The sequence below is a fragment of the Embiotoca jacksoni genome, unplaced genomic scaffold (genome assembly GCF_022577435.1).
Source record: "Embiotoca jacksoni isolate LCO1_2020_lvr unplaced genomic scaffold, fEmbJac1.0.p SCAF_12, whole genome shotgun sequence".
Taxonomy (NCBI): domain Eukaryota; kingdom Metazoa; phylum Chordata; class Actinopteri; family Embiotocidae; genus Embiotoca; species Embiotoca jacksoni.
This window is the reverse complement of record NW_027185252.1, coordinates 4,868,696-4,889,955: the sequence shown is the minus strand read 5'-3', so window position 1 is coordinate 4,889,955 and position 21,260 is coordinate 4,868,696. Positions and strand designations below refer to the sequence as shown.

General features: G+C 40.3%; 1 protein-coding gene across 1 annotated transcript in view; it reads right to left on the bottom strand.

Annotated features, from left to right (window-relative positions):
- srbd1 (S1 RNA binding domain 1) overlaps window positions 1–21,260 on the bottom strand; it is a 52,589-nt gene that overhangs the window by 30,652 nt on the left and 677 nt on the right. The window contains exons 3-14 of the mRNA XM_069144361.1: window positions 20,778–21,129; window positions 20,217–20,456; window positions 19,520–19,686; window positions 19,078–19,195; window positions 18,767–18,905; window positions 18,334–18,430; window positions 18,044–18,230; window positions 11,740–11,840; window positions 10,800–10,907; window positions 10,390–10,547; window positions 6,974–7,064; window positions 6,635–6,742 (exon numbers count right to left, since the gene is read on the bottom strand). Of these exons, the coding sequence (XP_069000462.1) occupies window positions 6,635–6,742; window positions 6,974–7,064; window positions 10,390–10,547; window positions 10,800–10,907; window positions 11,740–11,840; window positions 18,044–18,230; window positions 18,334–18,430; window positions 18,767–18,905; window positions 19,078–19,195; window positions 19,520–19,686; window positions 20,217–20,456; window positions 20,778–21,129 (1,866 nt within the window). The remainder of the gene's footprint in view (window positions 1–6,634; window positions 6,743–6,973; window positions 7,065–10,389; window positions 10,548–10,799; window positions 10,908–11,739; window positions 11,841–18,043; window positions 18,231–18,333; window positions 18,431–18,766; window positions 18,906–19,077; window positions 19,196–19,519; window positions 19,687–20,216; window positions 20,457–20,777; window positions 21,130–21,260) is intronic.

The following is a 21,260-nucleotide window of genomic DNA, read 5'->3' as shown; positions in this document are numbered from 1 at the left end:
TCAGTCCCAACACTGTAAGAGCAAATAGTGTTTAAGTTTAGTTGAACCCAAAGTCGCTATGACATGCCTCAGCCAAAACAAAAGGAAGAAAAACATTAAAACATAATGATTGTAACACTCTGGTTTGGATCAGTTATTTTCTCATTTGTACAACTCAGCTGTACAACAGAACATAAGAATCTACTTTAATGTTTTAGAGTCTGGGGTCAATCATTAGAGTTTTGCCTGTGACATATTTATAAAAAAAAATAATACTAATATTATATTATACAACAAGTTATATTTATTTTAAAATCTTTCTGAAACACTAATGTTACTGCAACTACAATATAGTCGTTGACAGAGGCTGTCAACAGCTCATACTGTAAATTGTATAGACTGGAAACACTTTTGTTAACCACAGATTAACGTTATATGGAGGATGGCAGTAAAGAAATGGCAGCAATGACAAGTTGATCTCTGTGTGCTGCTTCAATTTGAGCACTTCAGTATAAGAGTCATATTTTGTGTGGACGCTGTGTGTGTGTGTGTGTGTGTGTGTGTGTGTGTGTGTGTGTGTGTGTGTGTGTGTGTGTGTGTGTGTGTGTGTGTGTGTGTGTGTGTGTGTGTGTGTGTGTGTGTGTGTGTGTGTGTGTGTGTGTGTGTGCGCGCCTTCTGTACCAATAAGCTCCCCTCACAAAAATCCTGAAACACCACCTGGCGAGGGTGACACAGACCACTGCGCATCAAGCAAAACACACACACACACACACACACACACACACACACACACACACACACACACACACACACACGCATCCGTCTGACCGGTGCTGAGCACTCTTATGAGCTTTGACAAAGCCTGCATGCTCTGTCAGTGTTAAAGCGCAATGACAGCCAGGGTCACGCTGCACTGGCCTGTCAAGGAGCCAGAAAGAAAGACACACACAACAGTGGGCGGTGAGCTAGGCATGAGCAGGTGTTAATGACAAGACCGAGGCAAACAGAAAAGGGGCATATCTGAACATACATCTATATACATGCACACAGGTTTAAGCCATCTATAACCTAGGAAAGAATTTACTTAAGTCAGAAAAGCAGAGTTTTCTTTATGTCACAAACTGATGTGCAGCAGGAGGTTTTTAAATTATTGGGGCACAGCTGTATGGCAAATAACCTAATGTGCATTCAGTGAGGGTCATCACAGGCACAGACAAACCTTGTCATCTTAATAATACCTCATGCTGTATAAAGTCCTGCAGGATGCTGGTTATCCATGGAGGCATTGTTCAAGCTTAATCATTGTACATCTAATAGGGGGAGGAAGAGTCATTTCACGTGATTCATTCCTCGCTTAGAAAAGACAACAGAAAAGGGAGATAACGGACGAACAGACTTGAAACGCTGTCGCCTTGTATGTTGTATGTCATTATATTACACATCGGGGCAGTAAACATTTTTGCTTTTCTGCATTACATTGCTTTCTATTATCTCGATTTCCTTGAGTTCTATGTTTGGTGGATCCTACTAATACTTTTATACTTTTCATTAGTTTATTTCCAGCATAAAATATTTTATGTAATTTGAGTCCAATGTTTGTTGAATTTGCATGACAGTGCCGGTTAAATTAGTTTGTTCACTTCATATTTTTGTCATTGTCCACAAAACAAACTTGGAGAAAAAATGATGATTGAACCTGGGCCTGTGCAGTATTGATCAGAATATCCAAATCCAGGACAAGTGCCAAGCGTTTAGGGAATGTGTGCTGTGTATCATTTAACTTTGTTAATTAAAAAAAAGCCTTGTATATCCTCAACGATTGTGGCAACCTGCCAAAATACTCACAAGGTCATGTGCTTGTTATTAAACCCCTCTGAAGTGAGCCATCGTTTTAGTGTAAGATGAGACTGCAGAAAAACCTTGTTGTGCTGCAGCTGCAAATTAATGCTGAAACAGAATACTGGTCTATCCACAGAAAATGTATCAATAACTTGAATTGTTTAATCTGATTGTGTATTGTATTTATGCACCCGATATGTAGAACGATTTGGATAAATGATTCAGCAGGATGCAAACTGACTAGTGTTTTAGACACTTAACTTAAAAATGAAACTACTCTGACGTACACATAAAGACACACTAATCGGTGCCCTTGTTTGGGTGTCTTCTGAAAAGGCCACACTTCTAAAACATGATGGAAGAGGTGATGCTGTGAGCACAATGAGTCTACTCAAACAGGACTAAGGCAATGAAAACTGCGCGCACAGACAGACAGACAGACAGACAGACAGACAGACAGACAGTCAGTCAGTCAGTCAGTCAGTCAGTCAGACAAACACACACACACACACACACACACACACACACACACACACACACACACACACACACACACACACACACACACACACACAAAATAGAAGTAAGGATGTCCCGCAGGCTGCCATTTCTGTCTGTCATTCCAGCTGAGCATTGAGGCAGAAGGACAGAGAGGGAGAGAGACAGGCGGGTGGAGGAGAAAGGGTGGAGAAGGGTGGGGGTGGTGACACAATGAAGGCTCACAGGGAGACAGGAAGCAGACGGTGCAAATGAGGCTGAGGACTTTAATGAACTGCTGAGCAGTCAAGGCTGACAGCAGAGGAAAGGCTTAATTACCTACACATGCACATGTTTGCATACGGTCGGCACACACACAGTCAAATGAACCACAGCCACGTAATACCTCTAACATCACGGTACTTCCACAAATAAAAAAAATAAAAATTGGAAAGCTTTTAAAAGTGAGAATGTCACGCTTTTACTGGTTTATCTCATTTAAGAAAGTATTGATGATTCAAATCAAAACTGTTCTCCAGTCTGGTCAAATAAAACAATAAGGATCAAATATAATCTCTCACTGTATTTCAGATTGTATGAGACAGTATTGAGATTGTATTGAGGCAGAATACGTCTTTCAGCTGGTTTCATTAGCTACGGACAAAAACAACCCAAAGAGACATGGATGGTGAGGTAGAGATGGAACAATTCAGTCGCTTTGTAAATACACGTAAACAGGCAAGACAAAAATTATCCTAAGTAGGCTTGTCACAATCATTACATAATAGTTTGATCGCAATTATTTAAGCTAATTGCAATCATTTTGCATAATAGTAAAACTGTTTCCATTCATTCACGCAAAACAGCTGCAATTTCACGTTTGCATCACTTTTTCCACGTCACTTTCCAACATTGGAGGTTTGACTGCCCCTCTTTTAATTGACGTCATCTTGTTGCTCCTACTTTTGGTTGGTATGGTTTAATGGCAAGAGTGGAGAGTTAGCAGCACCAACTGTTTAAGACGCTTAACTTTTAATATTAGACTGACCGCATTTAGATGAGCGTCTATTGACATTAAAATCGTGGATTTAGTTGTAAAGCCAAACACCCCAGCACTGCTTTGCTTCACTTTTGAACCACATGAAAAAGGAAAGCCTGATAACTCGGAGGAGGCAATTTGTCAAATTTGCAGCAAAAGAGGCTTTTTACGCGATAGGTTCGAATGTTCAATGCAAATAAATGGCTCTTCTTCTTCAAGAGCTGTATGCGTATTCTAAAACTCTGACCAGACCCGTCTACACCTGTTGATCAAAAACTGTTGGGCCCTACTTTGCCATAACGTCAGCCTCCAAACGCTCAGAAAAATAGAAACACACAAAGACGCAAAGTATACCAGAAACTGGGTCAATTAATTATACTGGGGACATTCACAGCAAGAACTAAGGCCCCTTGCTGTTTCCGATGCTACATAGCTATTCTCCATCATTGCCATCATCCTTATTGTCGTGGTAATGAGGGTTGCTTAATGGCAAGTCAAGGTCAGCTGTGGGTCAGTCAGCAGGGGAGTAATAGCAACCGTCACTCCTTGAAAGCCAGTCATCCTTCCCTTCCTCCAATCATCAGCGTACGTCAAGGGATATTTTGGTCAAAATTGACTCATTAGAGGTCGGCATTCACCCAGATATCTATAAAAAGTCTTAAATTAAAAATTGAATTTGGCAGCCGAGCAGACATGCACCATCACAACAACTAAAGGACCGGAATCATTATCACCCCTGTTGTATATTTCATTTCCATGTGGAGTATCAAAACAAAAGGGAATATGTGTTTCAATGAAGTTGTAATTAGGACTGTTTATGATTAGTTATTTAGTGAATTATTACTGGTCTAATTGATTGATAAATATGATAACCAACAAGAAAGTGATGTTGTGCCTTAATCTCCGGGATATTTGTTCCATTTGTGCCTGTAGGATAACTGCACCCTGCAAACAGGTATGACAGTAAAAAAAAAACAGATTACTTTTACGATAAAAGTAATGTATTGTAAAAATTATATTATTGCTTGTTATGAATGCTTAGTGAATGCCTACTGTGTTAATTTGCACTCTAATTTACATCTTTTTTTATATATATATTTTTACCACAGACTGAAGAAAGGATTTGTTGAAAGATTCAGGTATCACTGTGAAGCTTCACATTAAAGAAATTCTCAAGTGATAAATAAATAGAATATTGAATACAGGTTGTGATTAGTGTAAACCATTTTGATGAGTTCCGTGGCCTTACAAGAGACCTTCAATTTTAATTTGTGTCGAGCAAATTGAAGGTATCTCCACCCAAGTATCGCATATATCCCAGAGTGTGTGTAAAACTGATACAGAAGTAATGAGACAGATGGACAGAGAACGGCAGAGAAAAGAGAAGCGCTGCAAGAGCAATCTGTACGCGAGGTAAATTTGAACGAAGGCATACACGGATTCAGGTTTAAAATCTATTCCGTCTTCTATTTCTGAGCACACATCAGCCACGGTCCAAAGACACCAAAGTGAAACAGAAGACCAGACGAGTCCAAAGCAATATCATATGGATAACAACAACCATATTTCAATGGCTAATGTCAAAATTGCATATTTCTGCTCTCACAAAGTTCATGCACTTGCAAAAGCCTTTATTCCTAAGGCAGAGGCAGACTATTTACACATGTGTTACATGCTGCAAAAATATATCTAATCATACTGGGTGATACAGGACATTAAGCTAGCACCACATCAAACAGAAATCCTACATTCTCATATGTTGTGAAAAGCATGAATGCCAATAGCTGCAGCAAAAGAATGAACAAGAGAAGCATTATATCAAGATGTGAAATTTAGCTGCTCTGGAGGTACTCAAAAGAAAAAAAAAATGTCTGTCATGAAAATAATCAAGTGGACGTTAACTTAATAAACGCCTCATTTTGACTTTCTGTTCTTGAAAATAGACAGAAAATGGAACTTTGGAGAATAAAATACAGGCTATTACATCAAAGGTATGACCTCTGAAGTGTACATGTGTGTGTATGAACTCAAAGATACTGAGAAAACTCCTCTACACACACATTCTGCTCAGAATAATTTTAGGCTGTGGTCCCAATGCTAGCCTCAAGTCAACAAACACACATGGAACTCGGCAGAAAGTGAAATAGACGGGGCAAGGAGAGGCCAGTGGTTATTATGCTTGGACAGAGGTTCTGTGCTGTTGTGTTCTGAAGTTTGGACTGGGCCTGGTTACAGACACGACGTGGACCACAAAACGTCTCTTTAATTGGACCAAAGTGAAACGAAGTCCAGATGGCTTTAATAGACAATATTCACTTGAGGACACATTACAATTTCTCTTTCTGTCCATGGGTGTCTTGTTTTCACTCTCAAAAACGTATTTTTTCACATTCCTCATCCCTCTGTTCTCCCTCCATGTTTTCTCTAAATATTTCTCTATTACTGTACAAAGATCATAATTTAGTATTCATTATTATCATCATTCCTGATCTCACCGATATCCCCCCCTCAATCCCTTTGAATACCTTTGTCCTACTCTTTTATAACAGCAGACTGAACCCTTGTCATTGAATCTTCATAAATGACAGTCAAGACTATTTCAGAGAGGTTTTGTACATTAGAAGTCAAGAAATATGCTTTAGGAGTTTCTCAGCTGGTGGGAAATGTAAATACGCAGTTTAATTTGCTGAAATATATAAACTGTTCTATGGAATATGAATGAATATATAGATATAATACAATGGGCTGTATTTGATAGCGGAGCAACGACCAATGCAAACTGAACTCCAACAGTTTGGTAATTTCTTGGCTTTAAAATTGGCTTTGTGTACAGTAGCTGTGTGGCATTTTGGTGCACACAGTGTGGAAAGAGAGAAACACAAAGAGATAAAATCAGGCAGCACAAAGTGACTTGTTGCTATTTTGGTTGAAAATGTGTCCTGTGACATTTCAGTATGATACATGTCTCTGATGCGACACCAATTTGCTGTCCTTTCAGTCATTTTATCAGCGCGAACTAAATACTCAAAGCAAATACACAGCTCAAAACAATACTTAAAATGTAAATAAACTACTTTAAGTAGTCACTCCAAAAGCAGTAGATGTATTCTAATTGATGTAATAAAAAAAAAATTCATGAACTGTTTATTGTGCGTGTCAATACATCACATAGATTTTTAGAGTAACTGTTGCCCCCTTTTGTGCTGCATTAAAATGTTCATCATACCAGTCGGTGTGATGTGTACTTATTTCTATTCAGAGTCATGGGTAACTGGGGCCTGTAGTGGAAAAAGATCTTACCAGTAGGACACATCAAGGGGTTGGAAATAACGTCTGGAGATGAGGTCAGCGAAGAAGGACTCAGTTTCACGACAGGCTGTCCCGTTGCCAATGACAACCCTGGTACAGCTAGTATGGACAATATTACAAGCAGAAGAACAGTGAGGATTAAGAAAGCAACCATGAAGCTATAAATATGGTTCGGCGCACAGAACCCGTTCCATGTTAATATATACACACATAGTTCAGTGGATTATATAACACCGAGGTGGCACACAAATCTACATTTTCTGACACTGCATTGAACTCAGCTGAAACTGTATATTCAAACAATGACTATTTACATGCTATCAGCTGTACCTGTATTTAATCATGAGGTAGCGCAGTTTCTCTGCATCTCTGTGCTGGCCTGAATTATGCAGGTATACAACATCAGTATGGAGAATCTGACCTGAGAGCAGAGAGACAAACAGAGGGAGAGAGAAAAGGCAATGTTGTTGATAAAGTATTATGAAGGAAAGAGGAGGCTCATCAGACCTCTGAACTATGTGCTACCAGCTCACTTCTCTCCATTGTACTGTCTAATGAGGCAGCAATACCCTAAACAGATTAAATAATTTATGAACTCCACATCTGCACTGTCTAAGCCGCTACAGGAAGTCTTGCTCCTGCCACTTTACTGCTTCCTCCTCCGAGGAGTGTAGAGCTGAATGGACAGCTCTGACAGGAAGTGATGTCAGCTAGGAGCCACCAAACCCGTGACCACACCACGCTGGGCCTGACACCTGATATATGCCGGTGTCTGTCTGTTGTAAGTGTGTCAGCAGGACTTGTGGCCACACAATCAGTCACCCAGAGGGTGGGACATTCCCTTGCGCAGTGTGAAGCCACACCCACTGAGAAACATGCCAAGACATACAGTAAAGTAAAGTAGACACACAAAAACACACAAGCGTACACGCATAATCCACTCGCCAGGGTCATGCCAACTGGCATCTAGTCTCTGACATGCACACACAACTTGGTGGTAATAACAGATCTGGTGGTTACACGGTGTCCTCTATGACAGAATATTTGGCTTCATAAATGATACACATAAAATAATGAACAGAAGTCTGACTTTTCAGTTCTTCCATACTAAATCCGAATTATCAATAGCACAGTGAATAAAGCACACGTGGGTTTGCCTAAAATTGGAGGGAAACAGACAGGAAAGAGAAAGAAGGAAATATAACCCATTAATCATGAATTTGTGGGGACTCTGCAGTGTTATTATTACAGTTGGTGAAATGCACTGATAGTTTTTAGTTCTTGGTAAATACATCAACATACAAGCAAATATATAAATAAGGGCAACCAAGAATAAAGAATAAACCCACGTTTGCTTTCAGTCTCAATGGGCCAACATGCATCATCCAACCTGACATGACATTTTATGCAAGACAATGTCCGGCACTTTCAGAAGGACTCTTTAAAGAAGGAAACATTTTCAGTGTGTCTTTGTTTGGTGAGCAACACGTTTCCACAAGAAGCCTTCGTAATCGGGTTTGAATTAAACACAATGTAGCACAAAAGCAAAAAAGTGTCTCTGAAGTTTTCTTTCCCTACGTAGGGAAACCTTGTAGATTTCAACCCTTAAAGCACCAGTAGTCCCGGGATTTATTGAATTTGTTTGATTTTTGTATGCATAATGTAAAAGTTGATTTTTTTATTTTTTTTGGTTTGTGGAGAGGTTATCATTTCTATGTAAAATGCTTGTATTCTTGTGGCCTTTTTGATTTAACTTTTACATAGTGCCTTTATGATCCGTGCAGCTCTGCCTCATGTCTACCAATATACAGTGGGTACGGAAAGTATTCAGACCCCTTTACATTTTTCACTCTTTGTTTCATTGCAGCCATTTGCTAAAATCAAAAAAGTTCATTTTATTTCTCATTAATGTACACTAAGCACCCCATGTTGACAGAAAAAAACAGAAATGTAGAAATTTGTGCAAATTTATTAAAAAAGAAAAACTGAAATATCCCATGGTCATAAGTATTCAGACCCTTTGCTGTGACACTCATATTTAACTCACATGCTGTCCATTTCTTCTGATCCTCCTTGAGATGGTTCTACGCTTTCATTGGAGTCCAGCTGTGTTTAATTAAACTGATTGGACTTGATTAGGAAAGGCACACACCTGTCTATATAAGACCTTACAGTTCACAGTGCATGTCAGAGCAAATGAGAATCATGAGGTCGAAGGAACTGTCCAAGGAGCTCAGAGACAGAATTGTGGCAAGGCACAGATCTGGCCAAGGTTACAAAATAATTTCTGCAGCACTCAAGGTTCCTAAGAGCACAGTGGCCTCCATAATCCTTAAATGGAAGAAGTTTGGGACGACCAGAACTCTTCCTGGACCTGGCCGTCCAGCCAAACTGAGCAATCGTGGGAGAAGAGCCTTGGTGAGAGAGGTAAAGAAGAACCCAAAGATCACTGTGGCTGAGCTCCAGAGATGCAGTAGGGAGATGGGAGAAAGTTCCACAAAGTCAACTATCACTGCAGCCCTCCACCAGTTGGGGCTTTATGGCAGAGTGGCCCGACGGAAGCCTCTCCTCAGTGCAAGACATATGAAAGCCCGCATAGTTTGCCAAAAAACACATGAAGGACTCCCAGACTATGAGAAATAAGATTCTCTGGTCTGATGAGACCAAGATTGAACTTTTTGGCGTTAATTCTAAGCGGTATGTGTGGAGAAAACCAGGCACTGCTCATCACCTGCCCAATACAATCCCAACAGTGAAACATGGTGGTGGCAGCATCATGCTATGGGGGTGTTTTTCAGCTGCAGGGACAGGACGACTGGTTGCAATTGAAGGAAAGATGAATGTGGCCAAGTACAGAGATATCCTGGAAGAAAACCTCTTCCAGAGTGCTCTGGACCTCAGACTGGGCCGAAGGTTCACCTTCCAACAAGACAATGACCCTAAGCACACAGCTAAAATAACAAAGGAGTGGCTTCGGAACAACTCTGTGACCATTCTTGACTGGCCCAGCCAGAGCCCTGACCTAAACCGAATTGAGCATCTCTGGAGAGACCTGAAAATGGCTGTCCACTAACGTTCACCATCCAACCTGACGGAACTGGAGAGGATCTGCAAGGAAGAATGGCAGAGGATCCCCAAATCCAGGTGTGAAAAGCTTGTTGCATCATTCCCAAGAAGACTCATGGCTGTACTAGCTCAAAAGGGTGCTTCTACTCAATACTGAGCAAAGGGTCTGAATACTTATGACCATGTGATATTTCAGTTTTTCTTTTTTAATAAATTTGCACAAATTTCTACATTTGTTTTTTTCTGTCAAGATGGGGTGCTTAGTGTACATTAATGAGAAATAAAATGAACTTTTTTGATTTTAGCAAATGGCTGCAATGAAACAAAGAGTGAAAAATGTAAAGGGGTCTGAATACTTTCTGTACCCACTGTATTTGCAATTATTTGTGTCGCGTCCTGTGCTACTTAAAGCTGGGGTCTGTAAGACTGAGATGAAGGTTGGCTTTGCTTGAGAAGGCTGAATACAGAGTGAAGAGGAGGTACAGGAGTCTATTGTTCCCTCAGACCACTTGAAATTCTATTTTTGTTCCGGCGCGACACCAGTGTGTTTTCAGCTGAAACACAGCTGCAGATACCAGACTTGCATCATCAAAGGCTTTTTATTACCATATCATGATAGCTCAAACTGTTCCAAATACATGAGTGATGCTAACTGTATGCACTGCATCCAAACCACTTACTCGTAGGAGACAGGACGGCCAGCTTACAACCATGTCTGAAGCCAGGATCCACCGCCATGATGACACAGCCCCTGACTGGACATACCAACAGGCGCTGACGGAGGTTACGCACAAACATGGCGATTGACTCTTTCTCTGCTGTACTCGTCAGCTTAGTCCTAAAGAGAAGGAACACAAGAGACAGACGGAAAGATGAGGAATGGGGAAAGGATTGTATGAAGATATTAACAAAAACAGTCAGATAGGAGAGCAGAGGATGGAGAGAGATGTAGATATTAGTTGTATGGTGAGGGTAAAAATCAAGAAAAAAAAAAAGAGAAAAGAAATAGGTAAGAGATGGGGAAACGGGAAATGGACAAATGGACGCTAAAGGGAAAAATGCCTTAAACCTAAAGAAACACTTAAAGTACCTGTAACTCCTGGTGAGAAAAGGTAGAATAAGTCTTTTATAAGAGTCCTCTACTGCATTCTTGAGGACTGCAAAAAGTTCTTCTCTTGCAAATGTCTTGGGTCTCCACCTGCATCAAAACAGTCAGAGAAAAGTCTTTGGTTTGTTTTCCCTCTCTCCAGGTAAGTTGTACTGATTTATGACCGATAACAGCCACATGATTAAATAAAAAGTAAAATTGTATGTCTTTGTTAACACAAGATAATTTGACTGGAGACATATGTCATTTATTAATCAACATTTTGATTTAGAAAAACAGCTTGTGATGTTATTGAAAATGTCTCTAATTCAAAATTCAGATGGCAATTTAACTGTCATTAAATATAAAAGAAGCTGCAAAAATTGATGTTCTACCCAGAAAAATCTGTTCATTTTAATCCAGGCTTCTTCAAATGGCACGTTGTGGGAAAAAGAAAAAACACAAATTAATTCCAAATTCTTTCTGCTTTCCTTTTCACTCAGTTCACCCAATTATTTCTCAAGGCAAAGTCTCCTGTATAGAAAGCCAAAAGAACAAACCTTGACCAATGATTGGACTGTATGAAAATGAGGGTCCTTCATATTTATATTGTTAAAAACTAATTTAATGTTCATTATTACTGAAGTAATCAGGTGCAAAATTACTGCAAAATCCTTTAATACCAAATACCTCCTTAGTTGAATATATTTAATGAAAAATAAGTCTGCCATCATTTTGCAAGTCTACATACAGTGGACCTTATATACTTTATATGACCACAGAAAAAAAAATATTATTACTCTGTGTATATATTTGCATGTATTATACTTCAATTCTGTGCCATATATACTGATATCTTAAGGGAAAGGGGACACACAACAGTCGATGACAACATCACTGCATTATAATATGAATACAGCAGAAACCCTTGTCAGTTACTGACCTGTTGTTGATGCACCACCTGGCAAAGTCACTCTTCCTGTCAGGAATGTTCACTTTCACAGTTAATATCTTCAGACCCTCCCCTCGGTTAATAGCGAGTGTCTGTACACACACACGCACACACACGCACGCACACACACACACACACACACACACACACACACACACACACACACACACACACACACATTTCCATTGGTGAGTGCAATGCAGCAAACTGTATAAACAGCACCAACAGGTGCACAAGATGCACTCTCAATAAAATCTGAAATATCCTGAGAAACAACATTAAATTCACCCAGCAGATTACTCTGTAGTTGTGGTTGCTACTTGTCAGTTATAATTTCTATATTCTCAATATTTAGGGTTATATTTGGAAGTTTGTTTCTGCAGTTGTAAAAACCTATTTCTTTACCATATATTGCGGTTTTGTTGTTGAAATTCCAATTTACATGCAAGTATAAAACTCCACATGGGGTTTTCTTCATGTTCTGGATATTTTGTTGTTCCCATTTTGCTGCACCTTAAAACTACAGTAAAAGGAGGAGTGGAGGTAAATATTTTCAGAAAAATCATCACTTACACCCATAGAGCCAAGTTACTGAATACACAACGAACATGCACCGCATCTCTCTGCTCGCACACATAAAAACAAAACCTTGTGACTCTCCACACACGTGCGTGAAAAGTGACGAGCCTACGAGTCTATCCTGTGGCCAGGCCTGTTGTGTTTGGTGCTGGTTCCCCCTCAGAGGAACTGTTACATGCTGTTAAGCAAACAGTAGTAAGTGTCTGACCTTTTCAGTGGGGAACCTTTAGCCTGCCACAGAACAGGGCCAAGAAGCAAGACGTCAATCTGGAGCCCAAGCGGAAGAAGCAAGCTGACAAATGCCACCACTACGCCACCATCAGCACTGAGACCGCAAGGCCTACCCCCACCCACACATGGTGCCACAACCATTACCACTCAGCAGTACCCTCGGATGTGCTGCACCCACATGCAACACACACACACGCACGCACACGCACGCACGCACGCACGCACACACACACACACACACACACACACACACACACACACACACAAAAGTGAAAATATAAAACACAGCTAATGGCATAGCAGAGGCCGGGATTAATGATTAATGCAGCTAGTTTGCTTGAATAATGATGAAAGTTAGATTTCTCTTCTGTTGGCATGTTTCCTCCTCGGGCTGCCTCACTGACTGTGATGAGATTTCTCAAACAATTTTCATCAAAGCACTTAAGTTTAACATGTTGTCAAAGAAAGCAAGCAAAACACTTCTTGCTGGATTGTCCGAAGCTCTGAGAAAGCCCATGAGTAAAATTTAAGTCGTAAATACAACACTGCCTTGTTGAATCTGTGTTCTCGGGGTTCAGTGTTTAAGCCTTTTAAAATCAGTTTGTGTAATCAGGGATGACGTATCGTCTCGACATGGTTGTCATGCATTATAGGCCGATTTCCACATATCCTACACGTAGCATGCTGTCTGTTGAATGTAGGGATGAATACGTATTTAAAAACTCAATAAGTATATCCTCATCTGCACAAAAGGACTATTTCATAAACCAATGAATGTCAGAAAATCAAGAAAAGTGGCAGTACCAGAAAAATAACCCACTGTTTGTCTCAAAACTTCAGCCAAACACAAAAATGTGATGGTCCAAACATAATACTATCAGGCATGGATTTTCTTACCCCTCGCAAATAAGTATGCAATGATTGCAAGACATTTTGAACATTTTCTGCCTGCAAGTTAAACATCCATTTTAAGGCAAAGCAGAGAAACACTGCTGCAATCCACTAACCCTAACCCAGCTGTTGCTTTTTAGGATCCTGTAATTTCACTACCATAAAAAACTCCAAAATAATCTTCACTTTGCCCGGTTGCCAAACCAAAAAAGTGACTGTCTCCCCACAGTTGTGCAATCTGTGTCCATGTCTAGTTTTTCCTGAGTGGCAGGCGACTGTCCTCACTGATGAGAAATAAGCTCGAGCCTGTCTGTAAATCTCTCAGTTTCTGTCTGGGTAGGGTCACTGGTGGGAGACGGAGGGTGATCCGAAAGGAAGGGTGATGTGAGACAGAGGGAGAAGTGTGTTTGTGTGTTAGATGGGCCAGGAGTGACAGGTAGCCAAGTACTGGCCAAACCCTGACAAGAGCAGACAGACTGTCTTTCCTCGATGTCCCTTAATCCTCCCACCAGCCCTCGAGGGAGGGCAGTCGGCCAACGACTATCCTCTATCTGTCTCCTCTTCTCTCTCAGCCTTCCTTTAGAGGAATACTGTCATCAACACATCTATCTATCCGACATATCAAAGATAAACAAGCAGACACACGCATACCGACTCACACATATCTACAGCAAACTTGCACACTTTTTGACCTGGCTGACACACACGGGATACACTGAGTGGTAAAATCTGGTTGTATTACAGTTGAACAAAAGCTGTCAACAATTGGCCTTCTATTGTGTGATAACATGTAAAGATTTGTTGTGCTGATAGATGTCGATTTTTGACTTTATTGATCCCACAGTGGGGAAATTCGGTCGTCACAGCAGCATAGAAAGAACAAAAAGGTGCACACAATATGAAAAAGAGCAATGAATAAATACACACACACAGACTATATACACAATGAAACCAAATAAAATAAATAAATACAGTTTGGGATGAATGGGAGTACTTGTTGAAATAAACTAGGACATTTAAACTGGTAAAGTATTTGGATATCAAAAATATATTAGACAGCTTCATATCAACTCCCTAAATATCAATGAGGATCAGTCACCACGTGGGATGATGGTCCAGCACGATACACATCTTTTACCCAAATCTAATAACAGCTGCTCGGGGAAAACTCTGCTCTCCTTCTGTCCCTTTTACTCTTAATCTTACCCACCAACAAACATAACACAGCATGGGGTCGCATGGCTGTCACCAGAACAATAAACTTCAGAATACAACATGGAAGAAAGAGTAAAAGCATTATAATTAGAAATTAGTGTGTAAAATGTGGCTTTACGAAATGTTTTATCCTTTATTTCATTGTCCAATTTAAAAGTATTTGATATTATTAGCGGGATTAAAAAAAAGAACAGCATTGATTAGATTAGCTTTAAACCCGCTACGATTAAGTATGTTTTGTTTTGGGGCCTTACTCTCGAGATGGAAAAGAGCTCATTGTTAATATGATGTGTAAAACATAACTACCGTGTTGTGCTGTAAATTATCTATAAAGATTTACTGTATTTCATGTTGACAAATGAATTATATATTGCACCAGCAGAAAATTATCACATCCATTAAGGATGAGCTTTAAAATCATTATGTGCACAATCACACACACACAAAAAAGCAAAACTTATCCCACGCAGACACACGCACACATATATAAACACACATAATGTTTTATATGCAAGTAACAGTACAAATAAACTTTTTTTTTTCTCCAACTGTCCATCAAAAATTAGTGTTTAATTGATTAAACACTTCCATTTACCCAATCTCCTCTGCAGGCAAGACTCAGACCGGAGCGCTAAACTACCATTTGATCACAACGCAAATTGCATTAATATAGCCCACTGCATGTTCAACAAATGTACCCTGGAACACCAGAGAGCGTAGCGGCTGCTAATAGCTATGAGGTAAATGTGAATCCCTCGAAGAAGACCTCAAATCAAGTCTGACGAAATTAAATCTGAGCTATGTATTATGCTTTAAGACGTACTGAAGAGCAGAGTTTTTTTTATACTACAACTGCAGATTCATTTATGAAACTCTCACATAACTCTACAAAGGCAGATGTTATGGGATATAATACCTTCCATAACTCTCCATAATAGAACATTATTTTATTATTTTTATGCCTGAAATGGCTTTTTTTTCTTTTTTTTTATGTATGTATGCAAGTATGTGTTATCAAAGAGGATGTAGGACATAGGAAAGCAGTTTACGTTCTCATTTAACAAAAGACAAGGTAAAAGGATTTCATTACTCTACAAATATTTTGATGATAATTAATATTTTTAATTTTTTGGCAAGAAAAAAATGCAAAACATTTTTCATTTTGAATTTGCGAATTTTGCAGCTTTTCTTCATCTTGCATCACGGAAAATGACTGTCTTTGGTTTTTAGATGGTTGGTAAGACAAGACTAAAGAGTCTTAATAACACCACTGTGAGCATTTTGTAGACCATACAACTAATCAATGAATAGACAAAAACAATCAAATTAATTGGAAATTAATTTTAGCATTAGAGCATCATCATAATGTTTTATCTTTCAGTAGATTTCTCCCTTTTTTTAAAATACAAATATTAAGGATTTCATTTCCTTGCTACCTAATTTTGTGTTCCACCACAGTGGGTTACTTCCCATCTCCAAGTGAACTCCCACATTCACTGGAATGACTCAAACATACCTCCTTCCATACAATCCCCTGGCTTTTTCCTTTAACAAACCACCCGAGCCGGGGCTTAACAAAATGTGCTAAAGCAAACAGGCAAGTGTGTGCTCACACACATGCCTCCTGTCAAAACACATCTCCCACCTGCTCCCCCTTCCTGCCAACTTGACGGCTAGAAAAGGTTCATTTTAGCCGGAATCTGACAGCTAGCAGGGTCACAGCAGCCTGTGGATTAACGCTCCGTGACAAAGGCGAGTCATCGAATTAAAGGCCTTGCATCCACAGGAGAGGAGAGGGGGAAAGGGGAGGAGAGGAGTGGATTGGAGGGCTGAGGTTTAGTCAGAAAAAGAGGGAGGGAGGCAGAGCAAGAGAGATAAGTGACGGACGTACCTCAACACCACTCATCTGTTCATGCTCTCCCTCCCGTCACTGCCCCCACTTCCTCTCCCCATCCTTTTCAGCCGCCTGTGGGCCCAGCAGCAGTAGCTGTCACTACAGGAGAGCGCCTGTCAATCAAAGCTTCCTAATCCAATGGCATGTCGGCAGGGGACATGTCACATATGTTAAGAGGAGAGAATGAGGGGACTTGCAGGGTGTGCTTGTGTGTGAGCAAGTGTGTGTATGCGTGTGCGTGTGTGTGTGTGTGTGTGTGTGTGTGTGTGTGTGTGTGTGTGTGTGTGTGTGTGTGTGTGTGTGCTTAAATGGCTGTAGGGCAGAGCGCGGTTGCCAGAGAGTGTGGTGTGGCAGAGACAGCGGGTGATGGAAGCTGTAGTGACACGAGGCCCGGGACCAACTCTGAGTAACCCACCAGTCACTAGAGGGACGGAGGGGGAGCGGAGGAGGCAGAGCAGGGCACAGGAGGGGTAAATATGAAGGCACAGACAAGGCTAACTGCGACTGACATGGCTAGCATTCAGAACGCGGCACACATGAAGCAGACAGGAATGACACAAACACAAACAGATGGTGTGCATTTGTTTGTGTGTCTGTCTGTGTGTGTCTGTCTCTGTGTGTGTGTGTGTGTGTAAGTTTCAGGCAAGTCAGAAGACACAATACAGGTGTAAATAACCTTTATTACGGTTCAGCAGACTTAAGGAATTTGTTGGTTTTTAAGTTTATTTGTTTCTTTTGTATTTTCTTAAGTTGGTTATATCATAAAAGCTGGTGACTTGCTAAATGTCAGCTGGAGGTAAAAAGAGGTAAAAGAGAACATCAGAGTGTCCTCATGATTGTGAAAAAGTAATAACATTAATAGATCTGGTTATATATTACTGGAAGATCAGAGGCTTTCAGTATAATATTCGGATATAAAGAATGGTAGTATTTGGGTTTCTTCGTAATACTTACGGTGTGTTTGTGGTGGGATCGCATGTTAATGAAGTTACAGTGCCGTGAATCATCAATGATGAAATCAGCTTGTGTTTTTTGCCAATTTTGATTCCCGTCTCTTTCATTTTCAGAAGGCTGACGTACAAGTACTCAGCTGTTTGTTTGTGCTCAATTTGTTCCAACTTGTAGTAACAGCTAAAACTAATAATCTATAAACTCTCCATATTAGAGGTATAAAAGCTTTACAGACATTTACAATTTGTACTCTAAATTTTAGGGACTACAAAGGTAGCCATAACCATAGGGTTTGGAGTAATGTTTATAAATACAACAACAGAACTAACCCTCGAGCTAGACACTAAAATCCAGGCTGCTTTGGTGCTACTACAACATTTTTAGCAGTATCACAAAATTTCAGTGCATGCTGAATGAAAAATTCCAACCTATTGTGCAGGCCGTTGTTTAAAATTTACCTTAACACTTGAGAAGGAAAGAAGGAAGACTGGGTGGATGGGTATGCTGTGAGAATGGTAAACTGATGTTTGCTACCTGGTGAGGCTGGATGCGCTGGACGTTGCAGGTGAAGTCAAAGTAGAGCTGGAACTTGTCAATGTCCTTGTTTTTGTTTTGCTCTGCTCCCAGTTTGTTTTGGCCTTTGACGGACTTCTCTTGTCCTTTTTCCTTCTGTGCAGACTTAGACACAGAGGACTGGAGGGTCACAAAGCTGTTCTCATATCTGACACAGAAAGAGAAATTATGAGAAAATAAATTATCACACACAAAAAAAAAAAAAAAAAGTACAACGAAATCTGACATGTTACGTGTGCATAAATTCTCACAATTTCTTCACGTAGGTGAGTGTTTCAGGGTCTTTGGCTATCATATCAGCCAAGATATGTTCCACACCTGTGGCCACTTCTTCCACCGATGACAGGCCTGTTACACACAAATACACATCCATACTTTATTTAGGAACAGTACCAGTAATGTGATTGTGTGTGTCAATCTGTACATCATTTCTCATTTACATTATTAGGATATTTACCCTGATTCAATTCAATATAGTATTTGCTCAAAATCTGTCCACAATAAATAACTACTGTCAATCATTTTTCTAACTTCTGTAAAGGAAAAAAATATTCTCTTCATAAATGTAACTCAAAATAAGTCAAAACAGTCTGGGGGCTTCTTGTCCATGTATGTTAACCTTCAGTGCTACATTCATATTTATCTAATTGTATGTATATGCACATGCACATGCTTATCTATTACCTTCAGTACCGGGTTTTACCCATGCCCTTAAATCCAGAGTGTGTGGTGACTCTATCAGTGCCAAGGCCACAACCTCAAGGCCAAGTGCTTTGGCCCTGCGAGCTTTTGTCAGCTTGCTGCCTTTCTTATAGGGAGAATACTGCAGGGAAAAACACAAGAACTGGACTGAGATGAGTGGCGAGGAGAAGTGTGACAGCCCCTTTTAGGTGTGGATGAACGTGTGGCTAAATAATAGTGCAAACAAGAAAGAGGTCTTTAAATCACAATTCAGTGATAGATATTACTAAAGCATAACAAAATGTGATTCTGACCACATGATCCAGTTCATCAGCTGATCGGCAGCTCCTCAGATCTTGTTCCAGCTCAGCTGTCAAAACCCCGTCCTTTTTCAGGGTGTGAATCGCAGTCTGTGTCTTCTTAGCCAGAGAGCTGAAGAAACAGGCAAATATACAAATATGTAAAAAAAAAAAAAAAAATACAAATTATAAACTGTGCAACACACCTGCAAATGATACAGTCACACACAACTGATACGTTTCATGCTTCAAAGCTTGACCACTAGCACCATCCAGTGGACAAAGTCTGGAAACAAACAATCTCAGCATTGTAACAGTGACAGCTGCTGCTTTATATATGAAACTGTATCTAAATGTGCCCCTCCATGTATTTAATAGGTACTTAAGAGATAGTGATTGAATGGTGAGGTGTATTAATTCCTGATAGTTGATTTAATTTCAGATTATATTTGCCTACCGTAACTCCTCATACACCATCTGGACGTCTCGGACAGCGTCAGCATCCATGTGGTTAATCTTCTCTTTACGGTAACGCACCATGAACGGCACCGTGTTCTCCTCACGAAGCAGCGCAATGATATTCGCACACACCCATCGCTCCACACAGGTCAGGGTGGCCAGCAACTGAGGGGGATTACGCAAGCAAATGTTAGAACCGTAAGTTAAAAAAAAAAATGTATACAGAAATAGGCAGGTAGGCAAAAAGACACGACTATAGAAGTACCAATCATTAACTTTTCAACATAACTCATTTTTAACATGTGTTCTAATAATACCGTTAGACTTGAGTGTGTGGGATAAAACATAGCAACTTGTTTTCTCTTGGGTCTGTGGTATAAGCAACACAATACACTGCCTAATGTTGGAGGAAGACAAATTATGTGTGCTATCATGTTCTCTATCTCTTTCACTGTTGGCGGGGAGCAATTTTTGAATTTTTTTAAAACGGAGGTAGAAATGTGTTGCTGTTTGGGAAGCAACCAGCTGTAGCAGTTTCATGGTTTTAACCTTCAAACTGCCCATCGATTCAGCATTGTCTATCCGTCTCCCAGTCAGTGAGGGACGGACACCGTCATATGCTGCACTGTTTTCACCAGCTGACAAAAATACAGACAATCACTTTCCAAGCCCATAAAACTAACACACAAAAATACCTCTATCAAGTCCCAGGTCATATCCAGTTCATTCCTCACAGACTGTGCTTCAGATGACGGTAAAGCGGTCGGTCGTCCCAGGCAGGCACCACCGGTCTTCTGTTTCTTTAGACAAGGCTCATCAAAAGTGAAATCCTCCTCTTTCACTTCCTCTTTCTTTGCTTTAAGAAAGGCTTGTGATGGCCCCTCATCAGCAAATCTGTCTGCCTGATGGGACTCTGACACAATAAACGACACTCTCTACAAGAAAAAGACATGGGTGAGGAAAAGAAGAAAAAAAAGGGGGAACAAAAATTCAAACAAGATTAGTGATGGATATGTGAATCATTAGAAGATAACACTAGCAATTGACAAAATTAAAAATATCAACTCAGACTATTGTTAATTTAGTTGTGCAGTAAATTTTACAATTCAGTAAGATGTACATATTCTAAATTTAGTCATAAACTATACGAACAAGCCTGAACTTAAATTTACTGCCAAAACTATTCCATAGTCTTTCAATCACACTAGTTTGAGTATATGTGTATATACTCTTACAAAAGGGACCACGAGCTTTACCTCTTCCTTCATTCTGATACTTGTCCCTCCCTCTTCAGCCCTCTCTTCCGTAGTTTGCGTTTCTTCTTTATCATCCTTTTTTCCCCTCTTTGTTCCAGCCAAACTCGATGCGCCAGAATCCTTCTGACCTTTAGCGGCCGGTGTTTTTCGTTCTGCCGCAGGTTTGCGCGGTGCCCTCGGCTTGGGATTCGTCGGCACTTTGGGAGCTTTCGGCTCTTTTACTTTCGCAGTTCTCTTGGTTGCTGGTTTCTTGTCCCCAGCTGCAGGCGCTCTGGCAGTACTCCTGGGTGCTTTTGGCTTTGGCGGTGTCCACTCTTCAATATCATCGTCACTTATTGCCTGGGAAAAAGACCTGACGGCACAGCAGGGACAAAGCAAAACATCCGCAACTTATAACACTCAAAACAATAACTTGGGGTTTTACTGGGAGCTTTTGGCGGTTTTCCCCGGGTGTCTAAAGAGTTAATGAGTGTCTACACGCAG